At 48.3% G+C, this 21758-nt stretch overlaps 2 protein-coding genes across 2 annotated transcripts in view; both read right to left on the reverse strand.

The window, feature by feature from the left end:
• CHD5 (chromodomain helicase DNA binding protein 5) overlaps positions 1-5723 on the reverse strand; it is a 66005-nt gene extending 60282 nt beyond the window's left edge. The window contains exons 1-2 of the mRNA XM_081017111.1: positions 5394-5723; positions 555-688 (exon numbers count right to left, since the gene is read on the reverse strand). Of these exons, the coding sequence (XP_080873237.1) occupies positions 555-688; positions 5394-5436 (177 nt within the window). The 5' untranslated portion in view covers positions 5437-5723. The remainder of the gene's footprint in view (positions 1-554; positions 689-5393) is intronic.
• Positions 5724-10640: 4917 nt separating this feature from the next.
• Positions 10641-21186, reverse strand: RPL22 (ribosomal protein L22). The gene is made up of 4 exons (XM_081017221.1): positions 21050-21186; positions 15729-15833; positions 12512-12636; positions 10641-10856 (listed from the first exon to the last, which is right to left on the reverse strand). Exons 1-4 carry the CDS (start codon positions 21059-21061, stop codon positions 10712-10714), a joined length of 387 nt encoding a protein of 128 aa, XP_080873347.1. The 5' UTR covers positions 21062-21186; the 3' UTR covers positions 10641-10711.
• Between the last annotated feature and the right edge of the window lie 572 nt (positions 21187-21758).

Genomic DNA, 21758 nt, shown 5'->3' on the forward strand with positions numbered 1-21758 from the left:
CTCCCTAAATTGTAATGTCCACAAGCAGCTGAACTGCAAGCACTACTTTACAACGACCCGAAGCCTCGCATTTCAAAATGTGAATGCATCCTTAAAACTGCATGTGTGCAATTGCAAAATGCATGGATTCTTTGGGGTGGGTTTTTTGTTTTTTGCATATTTGCAAAGAGCACAAGTCTACCTCTCTGCTGAGACACCTTTCCCATTGCTTTGATCTTCTTATAGCAGATCTCCTTGCAAGGGAAAGGAGCTGTTATTGTGCACTTTGCGTAACATCAAGCCCTTTCCTTCTCTCAGCTAAACAGCTGAGAGGAGATACACAGCTTGGCAGGGGGTTGGACTCGATGGCCCTTGTGGTCTCTTCCAACTCTATGATTCTATGATTCTAGGAGGAGACCCAGAGGGCTGGAGGTATGTATGGCTTTGGGGCCTGAAGGGTCCTCATCGCTGACATAAGCCAATTCAGCATTCCTTAAGTTTATCTCAAGACAATCATGCAAGTGTGGACGTCTTACTCCTGCTTTCCTCATCCCAGCAAGCCCAAGAAAACCTACCTCCTTCTTCTTCCTCTTGACTTTAGCTGCCTTGGTTTCCTTCAGCTTCTTGGCCTTCTTCTTCTTCTTCTGGGTATTCACCTGCTCCTCAGGATAAAACTCCTCCAGATCTTCCAGGACTCCATCCTCTTCTTCTAGACCAGGAAGGAAAGGGATCAGTCAAGAAACTGGGATCCAGGAAACAGCTGTTTTAGCTGTACACTTAATCAGGCCATTAGAACCTCAACGGCTATCTGCTATTCCACCCAGCCTTCAATTTGAATTAGCCTAATCCTCTATTCCCTTTTCCCTTTCTTCTTTTATGAAGAAACCCTTTCTGGGACCCCACATTTAAATTCTTCCCTGGTCTCCTTGCTGGCCCTAGTAGGACCAACTTGGCCAGTTAGCCCTGGTGATCATTTGATGTCTATTGACTGGGGGGGGGGGTTTCTTCCCCAAAATGACCCTGAATTTTTGAAATTTTATTGATATTCATGCTGCACTTTATGTTGTATTTTATGCTGTTTTATGCTGTTTTTAAGCCACCTAGCAGTTCGAAAGCACCCCTAAGTGCAAGTAGATAAATAGGTACCGCTTTATAGCGGGAAGGTAAACGGCATTTTCGTGTCCTGCGCTGGTGCTGGCTCGCCAGAGCAGCTTCGTCACGCTGGCCACGTGACCCAGAAATGTCTCCGGACAGCGCTGGCCCCCGGCCTCTTAAGTGAGATGGGCGCGCAACCTTAGAGTCGGACACAACTGGCCTGTACGGGCAGGGGTACCTTTACCTTTAAGTCACATTTTAATCAATGTTTTATATTTGCTGTTAGCCGCCCTGATCCTGGTTTTTAAAACGGGAAGGGTGGGATATAAATAAAAGTTTATTTATATTAATTATTTATAACGGCTGCCTCTCCCCATACAAACCGACCTGGACCCTGCAATCATCACCTGAGGCCCTTCTCCATGTGCCTCCGCCATGAGAGGTCCAGAGGATGACAATAGGAGAACAGGCCTTTTCAGTGGTGGCTCCGACTTGTGGAATGCTCTTCCTATGGAGGCTCGCCTGGCGTCATCATAACATACTTTGAGGTGCTAGGCAAAACCATTTCTTTTTCCCCAGGTCTTTGGCTGTGCTGGCCTCCAGCACAATATTGATTCTGACCGTTGTGTCTCTGCATGATTCATGACTAGAGACTTGACTTCTTAGCATCAGCCTTCAGTGCAAGGGGGTCATTCTGCTGCTTGTCTGCATCAGGAATGATTGGCCCACCCACTGCAAATGCAGCAGAGGAGGCCAGGTCCAGAAAGAGGACTCATTCAGAGATGCTGTAGGGGTGCTCCTCTGAGGCTGGATCATTCTGACTCACTGTAGTTAGAGTGTGTGGGTCCAACACACTCTCTCTCACACCCACACAGCCAGCAAGTATGGGGGGGGGGAAATGTTCAAAACCTGCAAATACATTGCCAACCTCGCAGGGCTGTTGCAGGAATCATGAGGCCAATGCTAAGACATGCCTTGAACAAGGTCCACAATGTGCCTAGTGCAGCCCTTGCTGGAGTTAAAGTGATCTGAGTTTTGTCAGCGCCTGCATAGGAGACCACCCCATGTATGCCGACTTTGATTGAACGAAAGCAGGTTATAAATAGGTGCAAAGTGCTGTTACAGTTCTGGTGCAGCAGGTGGCCTTCAGTCACAGGTTCAGGTGGGCTTGTGATAAAGTATTCCAGCATCCTTTTCTCACAGTGACCAGTCAAATGACCCAATGGGCAAGCCACAAGCAGGATCTGAGCACAATATCACTCTCTGCTCCTGCGGTTTCCAGCAACTGTCAGAAAGTTCTTCCTCATGTTTGAATTGGAATCTCCTTGCTTGTCCATTGGTTCAAGTTGTACCCTCTGGAACAGCAGAAAACAAGTTTGCTCCATCTTCCATGTGGCAGATATTTGAAATGGCTATTATATTTGAAGGTGGCCATTTGTCCCTTCCCAAAACATTCTTCAAGGGCAGCCCTATGAAGAGTGAGTGCCTTATAGTAATCTAAGCTGGATCTTGCCAAGGTAATAGTCACAGTGGCTATTATTGGATATCCAGGATCAGCGTTTAGATCCAGCAATTATAACCCATATTCTTAAGGGGGAGTGCAACGCCCTCCCAAACATATTGCATGACTAACCCTGCCTCTGCCCTTAAGGATACTATCTCTCAGCCTCAGAGCCACCATCTGCATTACGGGGACAACAATACTGACCTACTTTACAGGGTTGTTGTCAAGATTACTGGCAGAAGCACTTGAAAATGAGAGGCTTGAAAGTATGTGTGTTCCTGCAGCAACGTTGCAGAAGTACAGTGGTACCGCGGGTTACATACGTTTCAGGTTACATACGCTTCAGGTTATAGACTCCGTTAACCCAGAAATATTGCTTCGGGTTAAGAACTTTGCTTCAGGATGAGAACAGAAATCGTGTTCTGCCTGCGCGCCGGCAGTGGGAGGCCCCATTAGCTAAAGTGGTGCTTCAGGTTAAGAACAGTTTCAGGTTAAGTACGGACCTCTGGAACGAATTAAGTACTTAACCCGAGGTACCACTGTATTTCTAGTGAAGGGTGCAGGACTTCAGAGGTTCCCCCATAACTCAAAAACCCCTCCCCATAAAACAGGACAAATTTTGCCAACTGTTGAAGTGTTAGTTCATTAAGGAACTTTTTTCTTCAAGTAGCTTGAAGCAGAAAAGGAAACATTACAGTGGTGCCTTGCAAGACGAAATTAATTCATTCCGCGAGTTTTGTCGTCTTGCGATTTTTTTCGTCTTGCGAAGCACGGTGTCGGGAAAGTTTTGGAAAAGCTTCAAAAATCACCAAAATCTTTAAAAACCTCAAAAAAGGCTACCACACCGTGTTCTATGAGTTGCTCCTCGAAGTCAAGTCACAACTGTATTAACGGTGTTAAGAAAAAGGAAACAAACTTGCAAGACGTTTCCGTCTTGCGAAGCAAGCCCATAGGGAAAATCGTCTTGCGAAGCAGCTCAAAAAACAAAAAACCCTTTCGTCTAGCGAGTTTTTTGTCTTGCGAGGCATTCGTCTTGCGAGGTACCACTGTATTAGGCAAAGCACCCAAAGACCAAGCAAATGGATAACCATATTATTTATTAGCATCCTTTGGAGATCAATATGGTAATCTCTTAAAACTAGCAAGGCAAGCTTCCAGGTCACTAAGACAGGAGTGAACAGCTGAGAACCCACCTAGTGGACTTTGCTAATTAAGTTTCAGAATTCACTATAACGTCAGTAAGCAGCAACAGCAGTGAGCATCTTTGGCAGTTTCCGAAGAGGCCTAGAGACAAATGGACTGAGGATATATCCAGCATCAGCTTAGAGCCAAGTGGGGCCCTCCCCATTCCTCAGAAGGAAACCCCAGGACACGAGAAATTTATAAAAGTTTATAAAATTTATAATTTATAAAATTTATAGAAGTTTATAAAACTATGCATGTCGGAGAGAAAGTGGCCAGAGATAAGTTTTCCTTCCTCTCTCAAAACACTAGAAGTCGTCCAATAAAGCTGAATGTTGGAAGGTTCAGGACCGATAAAATAAAGTCCTTCATGCAATGCATTGTTGAACTGTGGAACTCACTCTCACATGAGGCAGGGGTGGCCACCAACTTGAATGGTCTTAAAAGAGGATTAGGGGGAAAAAATATCTGGAAGAGAAGGCTATTGACTGCTACTAGCCACAATGGCTAAGCTGTGCCTTCGTGGTAGGAGGAAGGTGCTTCTGAATGCTACAGATGGGGAGAGACTGATCATGTGCTTGCTGGCTTCCCACAGGCATCTGGTTGGCCACTGTAAGAACAGGATGCTGGACTCAATGGGCCATTGGGTTGATCCAGCAGCATTCTCCTTGTGTTCTTAAATGAAAAGGAACAGAGGATGAGTGCCCCTCTTGTGCGTCCCATTTTAGGAATTCCCTGAGGTCTCTCTGGAGACGGAATACTGGATCAGAAGGGCCACTGGTCACCTGGCCCAGAGGGGCACACTTTCCTAGGATGTCCCATCAGGCTTGCAAAGGCCTCCAAAGAACAGCTGCTACTTGTCAAACGTTCTTTACAACCTGTGCTCAGGCTTGGCAGGAAGCCCCATCGATTTCAGTAGGGTGTGTGCAAATCACCGCCCTCCCTCTCAGTAGGCTTACTGAGGACAGCTATTAGCTAGAGAGAAAGAGAGTGAGGGGGGTGAGGTAGCACACTTCTAAACTCCAGAGGCTCAAAGAGATGTGGAGAAGACCGAGAGCTAATATGATAGCCATCTTTCTGCTGCTCCAGAGGGTGGAACCCAAACCGACTACTAAACCTTAGGAACAACTTTCTGAGCTGTGGAAGGGCCTCCCTCAGAAGGTGGGGGACTCTCCTTCATTGCAGGTTTTGGAAACAGAGCTTGGGTTCAGAGTCAGGGATTCTCCAGCTGTGATTTCTGCATTTTAAGGGGTTGGACTAGATGACCCTGGGGGAGCAATTATATTATTCTAGTGGCTTTGCCCTGCTGCATCCAGACTCCAGGATCGGATGGAGAGAGGCGTCCAACAAGCCTTTGGATAAGCTAAAGGGAGCCTCCATGGGTAGGGGCAGTCTACCTCAAGTAGATGATCAGAGAGGGAAAGGGGCCACCACCTCAGGGCCCTGTTTGGGAGAGCTCTCCCCCTCCCAGCGTGGGGGCAATCTTGCAGGCCACCTTGGAGAAAGGTGCCTGACCCAGCGGGGCTCCTCTTCGGGCTGTTTTGGGGAAAAGAGGTGCACCCTCCCATCTGAGCCCCCACTCGCGTCAGGTTTTGTCCCCCCCCCCATTCCTCCCCACGCTTTCTCCACCTACCTGACATGTCTTCCGCGATCTGCGGCTCCTCCGCGCCGCGCATCGCTCCGCGGGCCGAGCGACGGCCGCCTCCGCCCGGTGCGCACGTTGCGCTGCGGAGGGCGAGGCAGCGAAGATGGCCGCTGCAGCGACTGGGGAGGGATGGAGAGGGGGTGCTCGAGAGCCCGGCGCGCGGGAGGGGGGCAGAGATCGGTCCCTCTTCTTCCTCCTCCTCCTCCTCCTCTTTCTCGCCGCTGCCTGCCCCGCCGCGATCCGCAGCCGCGCAGGAGGAGGAGGAGGAGCGCGCTGGACCCACCTCGCACAAGCCAGCCCGGAGCAGCGGCCGCGCACACATGCCCAGGCGGGCGCGCTGACGTCCAGTCTGGTTACCTTGGCAACCGCATCCCATCATTTTGGGCACACCACCACCGGCGGCGGCGGCGGCGGCGGCGGCGGCAGCAGCATCTCTCTCGGTAGACAGCCAAAGCAAGCCCCCTTCCCACCTCCCCAAACACGCACAAACGCCCCTCCAAGAATCCTCCCCGCGGAGATTTTTACGCACCAGGAAAGTGAGAGGCGCAGGGGGGAATAGATGGGTTGGGGTTGAGAGGGTTGATCCTGCAGGGACAATGCGATATGAGAAAAGGACCACAATATTTCTGAGGGGAGATACTTTGATTTGGCATTTGTTTTTCTTTTTAAAGGACCATTTATTTAAGCTTTTCTCCAAAAAGCCGTGACAAAGGCCCATCAAGGCTAGAGAACCCATGGTGGCGTCATGGTTAGAGTCCAGGCTTCAAATCTCCACTTGGCCACTAAGCTCACAGGATGACCTTGGGCCAGCCAGGAGGAAAGGTGGGATACCGATGCAACAAATACCGTATTTTTCACCCTATAGGACGCACTTTTTCCCCTCCAAAAATGAAGGGGAAATGTGTGTGCATCCTATGGGGCAAATGCAGGCTTTCGCTGAAGCCTGGAGAGCGAGGGCGGCCGGTGCGCACCGACCCCTCTCGCTCTCCAGGCTTCAGGAAGCTATCCGCTAGCCGTGGGAGACGCAGCTCTCCCACGGATAGCCGAGAGCTTGCCTGCACCCAGAAGCTTGGGGCGCGCTGAGCTCAGCACACCCCAAGCTTCAGGCTTCGCTCAGCGCTCCGCTAGCTGTGGGAGAGCTCAGCGCGCCGTGGGAGAGCTCAGCACGCCCCAAGCTTCGGGCTTCGCGCAGCGCTCCGCTAGCCATGGGAGAGCTGCGCGACTTCGCGCAGCTCTCCCACGGCTTGCGGATAGCAGCCTGTTCTGGGGGCTGGGGTCGGGGGAAGCTCGGGCTTCCCCCACCCCGGCCCCGCACCTGGGGGGGGGAAATAATTTTTTTTTCTTTATTCCCCCCCCAAAAAAACCAGGTGCGTCCTATGGGCCGGTGCGTCCTATGGGGCGAAAAATACTGTAAATAACAGACCAACCTCCTGTTCCTGCAGTGGGAGATGCCTATGAGGAACCTGCAAGTGGGACCCAAGAACAGGAGCACCTTTTGCCCAACTGCAATTCCCAGCAACTGTTATTCAGGGGTCTGCTGCTTGCAACAGTGAAGGCAGAACATAGCTATCAGGGTTAGTAGCCATTGGCAGCCCTCTCCTCTATAAAATTGCCCAGTCCTCTGGGTTGATGGCCCTCACTGTCTCCTGTGGGAGGGAGTTCCATAGTTCATGCACTGCCAGAAGGAAGACTTCCTCTTATCTGTCCTGCATCTTCCAACATTCTTGGACATCCCTATTATGAAAGAGAGCTTTCTTCAGTTCCATCACATCCCCTCTTATTCACCGTTTCTCTAAACTGAAGTCTCAAACTCTGAAGCTGTTCCTTGATCATTTTGGTTGCCCTTTCCTGAACCTTCTCCAACTCCGCAATATCCTTTTTGAGGTGAGGTGAGCAGAACCGCACACAGTACTGCAAATGTGCCATAGATTTCTATAACGGCACTATGATGTCAAAAGTTTCAGTTTCTTTCCTGATGATCCCTAGCATGGAATTTGCCTTTTTCACAGCCACTACACACTGGGCAGGCACACTCTCTCCCTGTTTGTATTCCCCAGCAGATGGTATTTAGAGATGACACTGGTTAACCTGAAGGAGGACAGGGAGGAGACTGGTGTGACCCGTGCCCAAGTGAGGATTCGAACTCAGGGCTTCCTCGCTTTGGATATTCTGAAAGCTGGCAACCCACAAGGGGAGCAGCAAATTGGGTCCCTGGGAAAGCCCCACAGCCACCCTGGGGAGGTTTGTGACACAGCAGAGTCAAATGGAGCTTCCACAGCCAATCTAACAGCCCCAAGGATCCAAACTTGGACTGGATCCCAAATGATCTCTCACCTTTAAGCTGTACCTCTCCAAAACTAAGGCAACCAGAAGGCTTTGCTTATTACTCTGCTCTCTTCCAGATGACCGGTTAATTGAGCATTCAGTCCGGTTTTGTTTGCAGGTAGATTACACCATACATTGAAAGCAAATTATACCCACGCTTCAAGCGCATTATTTCTCCCCAAAGAATCCCGGGAATCGTAGTTTTCCCCCTTCACAGACCTACAATTCCCAGCACCTTAACAAACTACAGTTCCCATTATTCTTTCGAGGAAGTCACTCTGGGATTGTTCAGTCAGTAGAACTTGAGTCTCTTAATCTCAGGGTTGTGGATTCGAGCTCCACATTGTGCAAAAGCTTCCTGCATTGCAGGGGGTTGGACTAATGACACTCGTGGCACCTCCAGCCTTTGCCATCGCGGCACCTACAACCAACTTCTGAAATACTGTTAAGTATCCTTAATATTATTTGGTGTGAAATGCCAGCTTTGTTGTTGTTTAGTCATTTAGTCGTGTCCGACTCTTCGTGACCCCATGGACCAGAGCACGCCAGGCACTCCTGTCTTCCACTGCCTCCCACAGTGCCCCTTCATGGATCACTGCCTTGCCGTGGCGAAGGGGCTTGAATAACTCAGAGAAGCTATGAGCTATGCCGTGCAGGGCCACCCAAGATGGACAGGTCATAGTGAAGAGTTTTGACCAAACGTGATCCACCTGGAGCAGGAACCGGCAAGCCACTCCAGTATCCCTGCCAAGAAAACTCCATGGACAATGGACAAATGCCAGCTTAGCAGTATTTAATAAATTAAAAATCTCTCTCATTGCTTTCCTTAACTACTGGCTGACACAATAGCCAGAGTACTTGGATGTTCACCCTGCACAGCTTGGCAAACTTAATATTGGGGTTTTTTTATTTAAAAAAAAATCTGGGGAAAAAGCTTTCCTCAACCTCTTCTGTTCCTCAAAAGCAAAAAGACTAGTTTGCCTGGCAAAAGAAACCCCTCTTCCACAAGTTGCTGCAACAGTCAACGTGGGAATTTCCTTCACAGTCAGCAAGCTGCATTTGCTCTCCAATTCATCTTATTCCACCCAGCTGCAAGAAGATCTAAGCAAAACTTGAGGTAGGAAGGAGTAGCCAGGGAGCTAGAAGCATGGCCTTGGGGTAGCAGAGGTTCTGTGGTGCCAGCATCGTCTACAAAGCAGGGCGTATAGTTCGAAGGGATCCCCAAGGGTCATCCAAACCAACCCCCTGTAATTCAGAAATCACAGCTAAAGAACCCCTGGCAGATGACCATCCAATCTCTGCTTAAAAGTCCAAGGGACTTTGACCCACTGTCAAACCGCTCTTTACTGTCAGAAAGTTATTCCTAAAGTTTAGTCAGAATCTCATTTCTTGCCATTTGAATCCATTTGTTTGGGTTCTTCCCCTCTGGAGCAGCCGAAAACAGGCTCGCTCAGATTTTCCATGTGACAGCCCTTTAGCTATTTGAAGGGGGCAGTCATATCACCTCCACAAAGTCTTCTCTCCTCCAGGCTGAACGTCCCCAATTTCCTCAGCTGCTCCTCCTAAGACTTGGTTTCCAGACCCTCTGGCAAGCCACCAGTGAATCTGTCAAAACCCCAAACCCAACCACCTTCAATACTCTACACACTTGCTTCATACATCCCCCCCTCTCTGAAACCAGCCTCCTCTTCCCTATTATATGAACACATGCTCTGCACCCCCCTCTCCAATTATGAAGCCTTTTCCATCACAGCAAGTGTGGGAGCCTTTAGGAATCTAGACACTGATGAACTACAACTCCCAACGTCAACCTTGACCATGTTCCTCGGGCAGACGGGACTTGGTAGTTACAGGTGAAACTCAAAAAATTAGAATATCGTGGAAAAGTTCATTGATTTCAGTAATTCAACTTGAATGGTGAAACTGATATATGAGATCGACTCATGACATGCAAAGCGAGATGTGCTTCCACTTCTCAGGGGTCCAATCTTGCTCGATTTGCAATCTTGTTTTGCTGATTTCCTTGAATATTCTAATTTTCTGAGATTGTTAATTTGGCGTTTTCATCAGCTGTACGCTATGATCATCACAAGGATAACAAATCAAGGCTTGACATATCTCGCTTTGCATGTCACGAGTCTATCTCATATATTAGTTTCATCTTTCAAGTTGAATTACTGAAATCAATGAACTTTTCCACAATATTCTAATTTTTCGAATTTCACCTGTAGATTCCCCGCACCTGCATTGCAGCAGCCCTTTCATCCCACCCCAATAAAAGGAGATGAACCTTCCCCTCAGCCCAGTCTCCTAGGCTGGCACCCACAGGCACAATGACCCTCTCAAAACACCAGCACCCAACACATTCCCAATTTTAACTTGAGGTGCTTTAGCTTGTGGAGAAGATAGTTTGGTTGGGGGAGTGAAGGGCTTGCCCAACCTTTGGGGGTGGTCTTTCCCCCCCGTGTTTTGTTTTGTTTTGGGGTGGGTAGTTGTTTTCCCCTATGGGACGTGTGGTGTTTCAGAGCATTGCCAGTTTTTTCTTCTCCAAAAGGGCCCTTTGCAGCGATCCTGAGTTTGAGATTTCTAAGTGGGTTCTTGGGCACATCGGAAATGGGAAGACGTGACTGTGGCGCCACTACCCTGGAGAGATTTTGTGAGGTTTTGGCTGCCAGTGCTGCCTTTCTGGCAGTGGCAGAGGTGCCCACAGGGGCCACTTTGCCCCACGCCACAGGCAGGCTGGCCCTGCTTTGGCAAAAGAAAAAGTTGGGGATCCCTACCCCTAAGCCCATACCACCATCTCTCCATAGAGGGCAGCAAAGGACAGGGGAAGCTTTTGGTGCGGACATCTATTCTGGCTGTGTTTACATGGCAGACTGCAATCCAGACAGAACCACACAAGGAGAAATGTTATAACAACTTTCACCGTATTTTATTGAAGGAAAAGTGAATGTACAAAATATTGCCAGATTCCTTTGCGTTTAATCTTCTTCCTCCTCCTCCTCTTCATCCTGGTTGATCTGGAAATATCGCAACTCATAGCTCTCCTTGCTGTTGGCGACCACGCGGAGCCAGTCGCGCAAGTTGTTCTTCTTCAGGTATTTCTTGGTGAGGTACTTCAGGTATCTGCAGAAGGAACAAAGAAGCAGGGAAGCAAACTGACTGCGGCCCCCAAATGACGCCACTGGAGTCTGCTGGGTCAGTCACATGCCCGGTTCTCGAGCTGCTTAAATAATTCAAGCTGAGTCAACGGCAACAGGATCTCAGTTGCCTGATGGGGGATGCAGCAGCCCAAGGTCCCCAAAGGGCATGGTATCTGCAAATGTGGGTAAAATCTGGGCAACCCAAAAAACCCTTAGCTTTCTTGTCATTGTATTCTTTAAGAAATCACATTTCCAACTCCCTGTTTCTGGGTGTGAAGGTGAGTTGATGACCCCGACTGAAATCTCCAAGGCTTAGAGGAAGGACTCAGTAGGACACCCAGGGGGTAAGGAACTGGTTTCATGGGCTTGCATTCTTCAATACCCCAAGCCAAGAAAAAAATATATTCAAGTCTGTTAAATGAGCGGTTTGGCTTCATTTATACATGGAATGGGAGGGCCTGCATTCCCCTAAAAATATCAGTCCCCCCACAAACCAGCACAACAGAGCCTTTCCAACCCTCCTTCTCACTGTACTCAAACCTTGTTTTAAACTGTCTCTATCCCGCCCTCCATGACACCACCTGCTCATTTTACTGAAACTTCCATGTTTTCCTCTCAGTGTTCAGGTTGCAAGGTTTTTAGCTGGGGCCATGAGAATAAGATCCATTATTTGACTATTGATCCAAACCCTCAAAATGTATTTTATATAAGTGCCCTTTTACCTTTATTCTTTGTATACCACATTCTGTTTGTTTTATTGCTATGGCTGGTGGCTGATGCAAATAAATATTCATTCATTCATTCATTCCTCTCAGTGTTACTCCATCCCTGCTCTCCTCAAACCTCCACCATTATTTAAAACCACTTTTGTTCTTCTATCCCACCTGGACTTCACACAAATCCAGGATTGTGTTGCGACATTACAAATCCTCAAACGGGAGCTGCATGATAACATTTTTATTGGAAATGTTTTATCTATAGAACTGTTGTATATTGTTTTCACACTTTTTTGGTTCAAGGCTTTTTAAATATACAGTAGAACCTCGGGTTACGTTACCCTCAGGTAACGTAAACTTCAGGTTGCGAAAGCAGCAAATCCAGAAGTGTTTCGCTGCGTGCGCATGCACAGAAGCAGTCTACCGCTTCTCCTCCGGTTGCGAAAACCTCGGCCGGACCTCCAGAACGGATCCCGCTCTCAACCAGAGGTACCACTGTAACTGTGTATTTTAATGTTGCATCTCGCCCAGAGACCTTCCTTATGGTAAAGTGGGGAAGTAATTAAATAAACAAATAAATAAATAGCCCTCTTCCACTATTGCACCTCACCAACTGGTAATTCAGAGGCAAGATTTCTCTGAAGATGGATGTTCTAAATTGTCCTTATGAATAGCAGCCATGAATAGATTTCTCCCCTCCTCCTCCAAGAATCCCCTTTTAAAGGCACGAAAGCTAGTGGTCAACAACACTCCCTGTGGCAATGAGTAAAATGTATTGTATGAAGCAGCACATAAGCTTCATTGGGTGATCCTCTTTTCTCAGCCTGCACCTGCAGCCAACTGTACAACACCAGAGGGCCAGAGGCCTCTTTAAGTCAAAGCCACCCCCACCCCAGTCTTTTAACCCCACGTGGCTCCTTACCTCTTGGAAAAAGGGACCTCTGAGGTGACTGTGATTTTGCTTTTGCTTCTCTCGATGGTCACCACACCGCCACCAAGGTTCCCAGCTTTCCCATTCACTTTGATTCGCTCCTGCAAGAACTGCTCCTGCAAAAAAAAAAATAGTAATGCCTGTTTAGGAACTGGCACCCCAGTTTAATTTGTTTTTTCCTCTACCCTCCCCGTCCCTTTTCCCTTGGGTGCTGCGTTTTTTAAGGTTGTAAACCTGCAGGAAGGGACTGTCTCGTTTTACATGACTGTATGCTGGCCACTCTGGGAGCCTTTCTGCCTGAAAAGTGGATAACAAATGCTCTAAAGAAACAACAAGCGCTTGAAGAGTGACTGTTACGAGGTGATGCCTAACCTTTTATTTATTTTCAAGAACATGTTTGTGTTGCCATTGCTCCCTCTAGGAAGATAAAGGCGGTGAAACTGGACCCACCAATCCATTTCATCCCTACAACAACCCTGCAAGACAGGCTGAAAGACAGCAACTGATCAAAGATCAGTCTGAGAGCATCATGGCTGTATAGGCAGGGCTTTAAACCAAAGTCTCCCTAGTCTTAATCCAAAATCCTGACCACTACACTAGGTAAAGGTAAAGGACCCCTGACAGTTAAGTCCAGTCACAGACGACTCTGGGGTTGCAGCGCTCATCTCACTTTACAGGTTGAGGGAGTTGGCGTTTGTCCACAATTTTTCTGGGTCATGTGGCCAGCATGACTAAGCCGCTACTGGTGCATCGGAACACTGAAACCAGAGCAGTGCACGGAAACGCCGTTTACCTTCCCGCCGGAGCAGGACCTATTTATCTACTTGCACTTTGACGTGCTTTCGAACTGCTAGGCTGGCAGGAGCTGGGACCGAATGGGAGCTCACCCCGTCATTCGAACCACCAACCTTCTGATCAGCAAGCCCAAGCAGCTCAGTGGTTTAGACTACAGTGCCACCCGCGTCCCTTGCGACCACTACACTAGCCTTCCCCAAAGCTGGTGTCCTCCAGAGGCTTTGAATTATGGATCCCATCAGCCAGCTGCAGTCCCAAAACATCTGGGGGGCACAGGCTTGGGGAAGGCTGTTCTGCAACAAAACGGGAGATGCAAACGTCCTGAAAAAGGAGGCAACACTGCCAATTTCTAAAGGTCTAAAACCCAACAAAGGTTAATGAGAGACTTCAACGTAATTCTCACAAATGTTGAGAAGAACCATGACCCATAATATTCGTCTGTGAACAATGTGAGGTCACCAACCAATTAAAGGATGCCTAGATCAAGGATGGGGAACCTATGGTCCTCCATCTCTCATCTTTTCTAGTCAGGGATGATGGGCCAACAACACCTGGGGATGGGACACAGGTTCCACATCCTTGTTGTTCTGGAGGGTCGTAGTTTAGCGCCAGAGCACAAAAGGTCCCAAGTTCAATCCTGGGCACCTCTCATGGAAATCTCTCAGGCAGCAGGCTTGGCAAACTCTTCTCTCTACCCCAGACTGTGGAGAGTTGCTGCCAGTCAGTGCAGACCAGAGAAATGGAGCCTGCAGCTCTCTGGCTGCCACGTGGCTTCAGTGTCCATTAGGCCCAGCCAGAATGGTCAGGGACGATGGGAGTCATTGTTCAGCAACAATTGGAACAGATGTCGCCAAACTAAGGCCTGTGGGCCGGATAAGGCCCGAGGGACTCATTTATCCGGCCCGCGGCAACCCCTGCCACCCGCTACTGCTCTTACCGCCGCTGCGCGGCTGCCCACCTCCAGGTCAGAGGAGCACCAGAAATAGCTTGTGCGCATGCGTAAGCGTTATTTGCGTATGCGCAAGCATTATTTCCGGTGCACATCTGGGTTGGAGGAGGCCCACGCACATGCGCACAAGCTATTTCCAGTGCTCCTCCGACCCGGAAGTGCGCCGGAAATAGCGTATGGGCACGCGTTCCCCTGCCCACCGCACGATCAGTGCTGGAGACACCGGCCCGAGGCGCGGTAAGTTTGCTGACCCCTGAACTGGAGGGTCACAGGCTCCTCACCTCGGCCTAAGGTGATTCCTTTTCCCCCACGAGTGATTAATAAATTTACATTTGAATAAATCTGCATGTATAATACAGACAATGGCAGAAGCAAGAAAGGATTTACGATACATAGAAGCCTTTGAAAGAATGCACAACCAACAAGGAAAAGGGACAGCCCGCTGGGGTATCCAAACTACTGTACTGGTGATACTCTGAGAAGAGTCCTCATCTGAAGCCCTGGAGTGCTGCTGCCAGTCAGGGTGGAAAGCACTGAGATGGATGGCCCAGCAGTCTGACTGAGACAAAGCATTAGTGCAAGCACATACCTAGTTGCTTTGTTCAGAGCTGAATGTATGCACTGCAGCAAAATGGCAGTGCCACAAGCAAACAGGCATCAGGCTTTGCCACACAAACTTCAGATACATACACAGAGCTCCAAGATATGCCCACTCCAAACCAGGCTGTTCCAAAACACGACCAAAGCAAGAATAAGGAACGGGTGACCCTGCTGAGGCCATTGGACTACAAGTCCCATCATCCCTGACCAATCTGGCCACACTGGCTATGGCTGATGGGAGCTGGAATCCAACATTCTCTGGAGGGTACCAGGCTCCCCACCCTGAACCAACAATAACCTCCTGCAGGATCCAAAACCAGTTGCAACCAAATGTATGCAGCACAGACATGAAAAGAGCTTGCTGGATCAGGCCAGTGGCCCATTTGGTCCAGCCTCCTGTTCTCACCACGGCCAATCGGATGCCCCAGTGGGAAAACAGTAAGAAAGAGCATAGCAGAAGAGCACTCTCCCCTCCTTCGGTTCCCAGCCACAAGAGCACTTCACAAGCGTTACTGCCTCCGACTCTGGAGGTACAGCACAGCCATCACGGCTAGCAGCCGTCAATAGCCTTGTCCTCCATGCTAGCTGGAGAGATCAGAGAGAACAGCAGGTGCTCCAGTTAGCAGTGTATTTGCAAGCAGCCTTTCGACAGCACAAGGCATATCCTGCCTGTCAAAAGCACACTCCGAAACAGAAGCCCTGACCAAGATAGAAGTGCCTCCCATTTCCAAAGATGGCAGCAAAGCAACCAGATCTTCTATTTGCAATCTGTGTGGGAGATGTGCCTGGTTTCTCAGAGTAGCAAGTGCAGGCAGTTAATGGGATTCCAGAGGTGGTCAATGCCTCCAAGGGCTGGGAACTTACAAAGTTGGCAGCATCCATGATGCCATCTTCTACTGGATGGGTACAGTCTAGAGTGAACTTCAGAACCTGCTTCTTTTTTTTGCCACCCTTCGTCACAAGCTTTTTCTGCAGGAGAGAGAGAAAGAGAGGTTACTATTGTTCAAGAAATCCGGGCACATGCACCAGAGAGGAAAGGGCTCTTCTATTATTTTAATATGCTGAAAACCGCTTTAGCTATTTTCCTATACTTGAAATGCAGTATATAACTTTCTATAACAAATAAATAAAACTAATGTCTCACAGCCTGCCAAATGTAGGAGGGGAGGGGAGGGGTGAAACAGGCAGCTGTCCCTCCCCAAACCCAGATTTTTTCATCTTGGCTGGAGTCTAAACTTAACCAAAAGATTCAGGGTAGATCACACTGACTATACACTGGTCCCTGCCACCCAAAAGGTGAAATTAAAGTACTGAGGAATGCAGTAAAGAGGTAAGAAATTGCTTTTCAGCAGATTTTTGTCCACAAAAGTTTGTCCCATAATAAATTTATTAAAACTCTTTTGTTGTTTTTGCAGCTACAGACTAACATGGTTACCCCTCTAGCTAACAGCTTTAGATGCCTTACAGGAGGTGACAATAACCGTAAACATGTTTTCTTTCCCTATTGGGGCTTGATGCTCACTGCAAAAGCAGACATCCTCTTTGCAACATCAGGTGAGCCCCACATAGAGAAGAAATTGCACAACATCACATGTTTTCCCAAACCCTTTTTCCCCCCACCCAACACCCTGGTTTTGTCTCACACCTGTTGAATCTTTGTGCTGGCTCCTTGCCACTTCTCTCAGCCAATCTAGAAGTTCCTCGTCCTTAAACGCAGGGCTCTACAACCAGCTGCACCTCCTCTCAAATTTTCTCCCAATCTTTCTTGCTCTCCCCAACCCAAATCTTCTGCCCCTACAATGCCTTTCGTGGTGACGATTCTGCTTCTGAAGCCGAAAACCATGTTTTTAGAAGTGCTTCCTAAAATCCCTTCCCCCCCCCAAGATTGTCAAGCTGCCCCAGAGCCAACTTTTATTTACTCCTAGTAGGTTTCTTCTTATTGCTTTATCTGCTGCTATCCCATGCTTTAATTCTTCCTAACTCTGGCTGACTGGAAGCCTCCTGAGGAGAGTCCAGAAGGGGAGTGATGTTGCTCACTGGGCTTAGAGGAGCTCAGGCTAATCCACCTCACAGAATTCTGGAAAAGAAGTTTGTCATTCGCCCTCAGCCATGACAGCAAAGAAGGGAAGTGAGAGGCGGCATGTTGACTATCAAGCACTGGGGACAAACACCAGTAAGTGGCTATTTCCCCGTAATCCATGCTGGCCTAGCTATCTGCTTGCAAGCTAGCAGGACCACAAGCAGATGATGCTAACTGCCCCCTTATCTGGTTGTCTACAGAGAGCCAGAAGCAATTCCAGGCAATCAAGCTTTGTAGGAAGCTGGCACCTTTTTCAGATTTTGCTAGAAAGGAATGTCAAAACACAAACACACCACCAGACCACTAATACACTGAATAATATAAATGAACTTGGGCTGTAATCAATGCTGGTCCTACTCAGAGCAGACCCACTGAAATTAAGAGATATTACTAATGCAGGTCCACTTTCTAAACAGTCATAGGTAAAGGTATGTTAATCTCACTTAATATATGCATTTTTAACATACCCTTCAACCGTCCTACTAAGCAGGACATCCCGGAATTACAGAAGCCATCCTGGCTTCTGACTGGATCCTGGGATGCCCCATTTTGGCTTCCATGAGAGCATGGCCCCAAAAGACACACATCCAGATTTTCCTCTGTGGCATCTTGGAGGGTATGTTTTAATGCACACTTTCCCCTAGTCCACGTATTTCTGTACTTGCTTCTTGGCTGGAGAACTGCGTTGTGAAATTCAAAGAAGTGGGAATTTGAAAGGAGAGCTGTGTTTTTGTCCAAAAGTACAAGTTAAGTAAAGGTAAAGGGACCCCTGACCATTAAGTCCAGTGGCGGACAACTCTGGGGTTGCAGTGCTCATCTCTCTTTATTGGCTGAGGGAGCCGGCGTACAGCTTCCGGGTCATGTGGCCAGCATGACTAAGCCGCTTCTGGTGAACCAGAGCAGCTCACGGAAACACTGTTTACCTTTCCGCTGGAGCGGTACCTATTTATCTACTTGCACTCTGACGTGCTTTCGAGCTGCTAGGTTGGCAGGAGCAGGGACCGAGCAACAGGAGCTCACCCCATCGCGGGGATTCAAACCGCCGACCTTCTGATCAGCAAGCCCTAGGCTCTGTGGTTTAACCCACATACAGAGTCATAGCTTCCCCCAAAGAATCCTGGGGACTTAAGGCTGCTGAGAGTTATTAGGAGACACCCCTATTCTCCTTACGGAGCTACAATTCATAGTTATCTGGGAAGAGGGACTGACTGTTAAACCACTCTGGAAATTATAGCTCCGTGACAGGCCTTGGGAGGAGGGCCGCCTAACAACTCTTTACACCCTTAACAAACTACAGTTCCCAAGGTTCTTTGAGGGAAGCCAGGGCTGCATAAAGTGGTATGAGACAGCTTTAAATGTATAGTACAGACGGAGCCTAGGACTTAATTGGATGCAACCACTAACACTGCTATGTGTGTGAACAAACCTAACCAGTTTGGTGGACTATAAGCAACTAAGCAGTGATCTAGCCCTAGATAGCTGGACAGTCAGGTCTTCCCTAGTGCTCCAGTAACCTAGCTCAGTAACATAAAGGCAAAAAAAAAAAAAAAAAGACAAGTATGTGCACATACTAATCTTGTATACTATAGATCACATCTGGCACAAACTCTGCCATGGTTTGGGGCTTCCCTTGGGTTTGATCCAGAAGCTACAGTTGGTGCAGAATGCTGTAGCACAATTGCTGAGAGGTGTGACTTTGTCCACATAAAACAGCTGTGCTCAGAGATTTGCAAGTTCAAGGTGTTACTGTACAAGCATACAGTCGTACCTTGGAGGTCGAACGGAATCCCTTCCGGAAGTTCATTTGACTTCCAAAACGTTCAAAGACCGAATCGCGGCTTCTGATTGGCTGCAGGAAGCTCCTGCAGCCAATCAGAAGATGCGGAAGCCCCATCGGACGTTCAGCTTCCAAAAATAGTTCGCAAACCGGAACAGTCACTTCTGGGTTTGCGGTGTTCGGGAGCCCAAACGTTTGAAAATCAAAGTACAACTGTAAAGCCCTTGACAACTTTGGAACCAGTTTACCTGCAAGAACTCCTTACCCCATATGTGCCTGCTTGACCACTTCAATCTGCAGAACAGGCACTGTTACAGCTACCCCATTACCTGTTCTGCATTTGTAAAAAATCATTTTTGTTATGTGGCAGCACCTGCACTTTGGAACTCCCTGCCTACTGACATTGGGCAGGCACCTTCACTGTATACTTTTCAGGGTCTGCTAAAAATATTTTTGTTTAGCCAAGCTTACCCTGATATCTAGAATGTTGATGTGTTTTTTTAATTTGTTTTTAGTTTACTGCTGATTTGAATGTTTCAAATTATTGTTTTTTTACCAATAATGTTATTGCTTTATTCTTCTTATAAACAACTTTGAGGTTTTCTACAATGAAAAGTGTCTAAATCTTAGGAAATAAATAAATAACTTGTGGCCGAAAATATAGTGTGCCTTTAGTCTGACCCCCCTGTCAGTCAATTTCTTGAGGAGTTGATGTGAAAATATGAAGGTATGCCATCTTTTCATATTGTTTCATTAGATTTACTGTTTCAGCTTTAAATTTGATATGGTGTGGTTTTTTTGTTTTCTTACTGACTGCTTTGACTGTTCCGATAGAAAAGTAGTACAGAAGAAATAATAATAATAATAATAATAATAATAAACACAGCAACCTGAGAGACAGAGTTTAAAATAGCTCTTATTGCAACCAAGAATTGGAACAAAAGACAAAGCTATAGCTTAAATATTGTGGTTAGGATTATACAGCAGGTTCAGCATTCTGCCCACTCTATACATTTTTTCTTATGGTCATACATCGGGTTACAGATGCTTCAGGTTGCGTTTTTTCGGATTATGGATCACCGAAACCCAGAAGTACTGGAACGGGTTACTTGTGGCTTTCGGTGGTCGCACATGCGCAGAAGCGCTAAATTGCGCTTTGTGCGTGCATGCCAAATCACAACCTGCGCGTGTGCTGACGCACACACTGTTGGGACTCTTAACTCCCATCAGCTCCACTTAGCATGCTCAATGGTCAGGGACGATGAAAGCTATAGTTGTTCAGCAGCCTCTGCACTGCATATTTTGGGTCTATGGACCACAATAAATTTGTGTGTGTGCTATGGTCCAGCAAAATCTGAATGTCTCATGTTGGCTACACCTGCAGTAAATTATTGATGGTTTGTAGTAAACCTATGGTCCTTCAGGTGATGTTCAGCCTCCAGCTCCTATCAGTCACAGCCAGCATGGGCAATGGGAGTTGGGAGTCCAAAAGGCAACCCTTGAGACACCCCAGCTGAAGCCTCTGAGATAAACGGAGAGATAAAAGGGGTCTCTGATATAAAGGGTGCAGGGCTGTGAGAAGGAGGATGTGCACCAGGCATAGGCAAACTCCGGCCCTCCAGATGTTTGGAACTACAATTCCCATCATCCCTAGCTAACAGGACCAGTGGTCAGGGAAGATGGGAATTGTAGTCCCAAACATCTGGAAGGCTGCAGTTTGCCTATGCCTGATGCGCACTGTGAGAACGGGGCTGGACTAGGTGGGTCCCTTTTGGCCCGTTCCAGGGGCTGCAGGGCTCTTCTCAGTTTTGTAAGATTTGTCAATGGAGCCTCCATAGACAGTGCAATCTACCTTAGAATGCAAGAGAGTAGGAGTGGGAGAAGGCTGTTGCTCTCACGTGCTGCTTGGGAGGGGGGTTCCCTTTGGGGCACCTAGTTGGCCACTGTGAGAACAAGAGGCTGGGCTGATCCAGCAGCTCTTATGGGTAGGCCTCGCTTCCTGCGCTGTCCTTCTGGAGCCAGATCCAAGAGCTCAGCTGCTCTCTGCACATGCTCAGGGGGGACATGGGGAGCCTACCCCGGAAAGCAAAACGGGTGCGGGTCCAGGGAAGTCAGAAATGCGCTTCATGGGGTGGGAGGAGAGGCTGAGGCCTACCTTGCAGGGAGGAAGGGGCAGGGGGAACCCCCCCCGCCAGGTAGACTCCCTCCCCTCCCTGCTCCTTATGACGTCACCGCCAACAACCCCCCCTCCGCTTCCTTAATACGTCACGGGCTTCACCCCGCCACCCTGGACCTCCCTTTCTAGGCCCGACTCGGCCAGAGACTCACCGCAGGCGCCATGGCGGCAGCAACGAGGGGGAAAGAGAGAAAAAGGAGGCGGCCGCGCGCATGCGCCTACTTCGGCGCCGCCCTCCCGCCCACTTCCGCCCTTGCGTCAGGCGGCGTGCGCTTGCGCACTCGCCGCATAGGAGGGGCGGGGGAAAGGGGAAAGGAGGGTATAACCATAGAGACGAGAGGGTAGGGTGGGGATCGCCTTCGGCCTCCCGTCCTCTTAAGGCCGCTGCTCGCGGAGCATGCTGGGAGGTGTGCCGTAAAGAGAAGCATGGCGGGGAGGGATTGAGCAATACCTTTGGGCCGCTTCCCATCCTGCTCCTCCTCCCTTCCCGGGGGCTGATGGGAGTTGTGGTTCCAGGCGCTGCTCGGAGCTACCTGAGGGGATTGAGACGAGGTTGAGGGGGAAATGTCATAATAAATACCGTATGAAATGCATAAAGAGACTAACGAAGTATTCCACTAATTCAAAGAAAGAAGGAAAGGAAAGAAACTTTATTAGTCTCGTTATTCATTAAATTAAATAAGTAAATAAATAAATAAAGTTTTCAAATAAGTAAAAAAGAATAAATAAAAAATATTCTTTCTAGTAGCACCTTAAAGACCAACTAAGTTAGTTCTTGGTATGAGCTTTCGTGGGCATGCACACTTCTTCAGATACACAGTGTGCATGCACACGAAAGCTCATACCAAGAACTAACTTAGT

The sequence above is a fragment of the Podarcis pityusensis genome (assembly GCF_964106645.2).
Source record: "Podarcis pityusensis genome assembly, chromosome: 8".
Lineage (NCBI taxonomy): Eukaryota > Metazoa > Chordata > Lepidosauria > Squamata > Lacertidae > Podarcis > Podarcis pityusensis.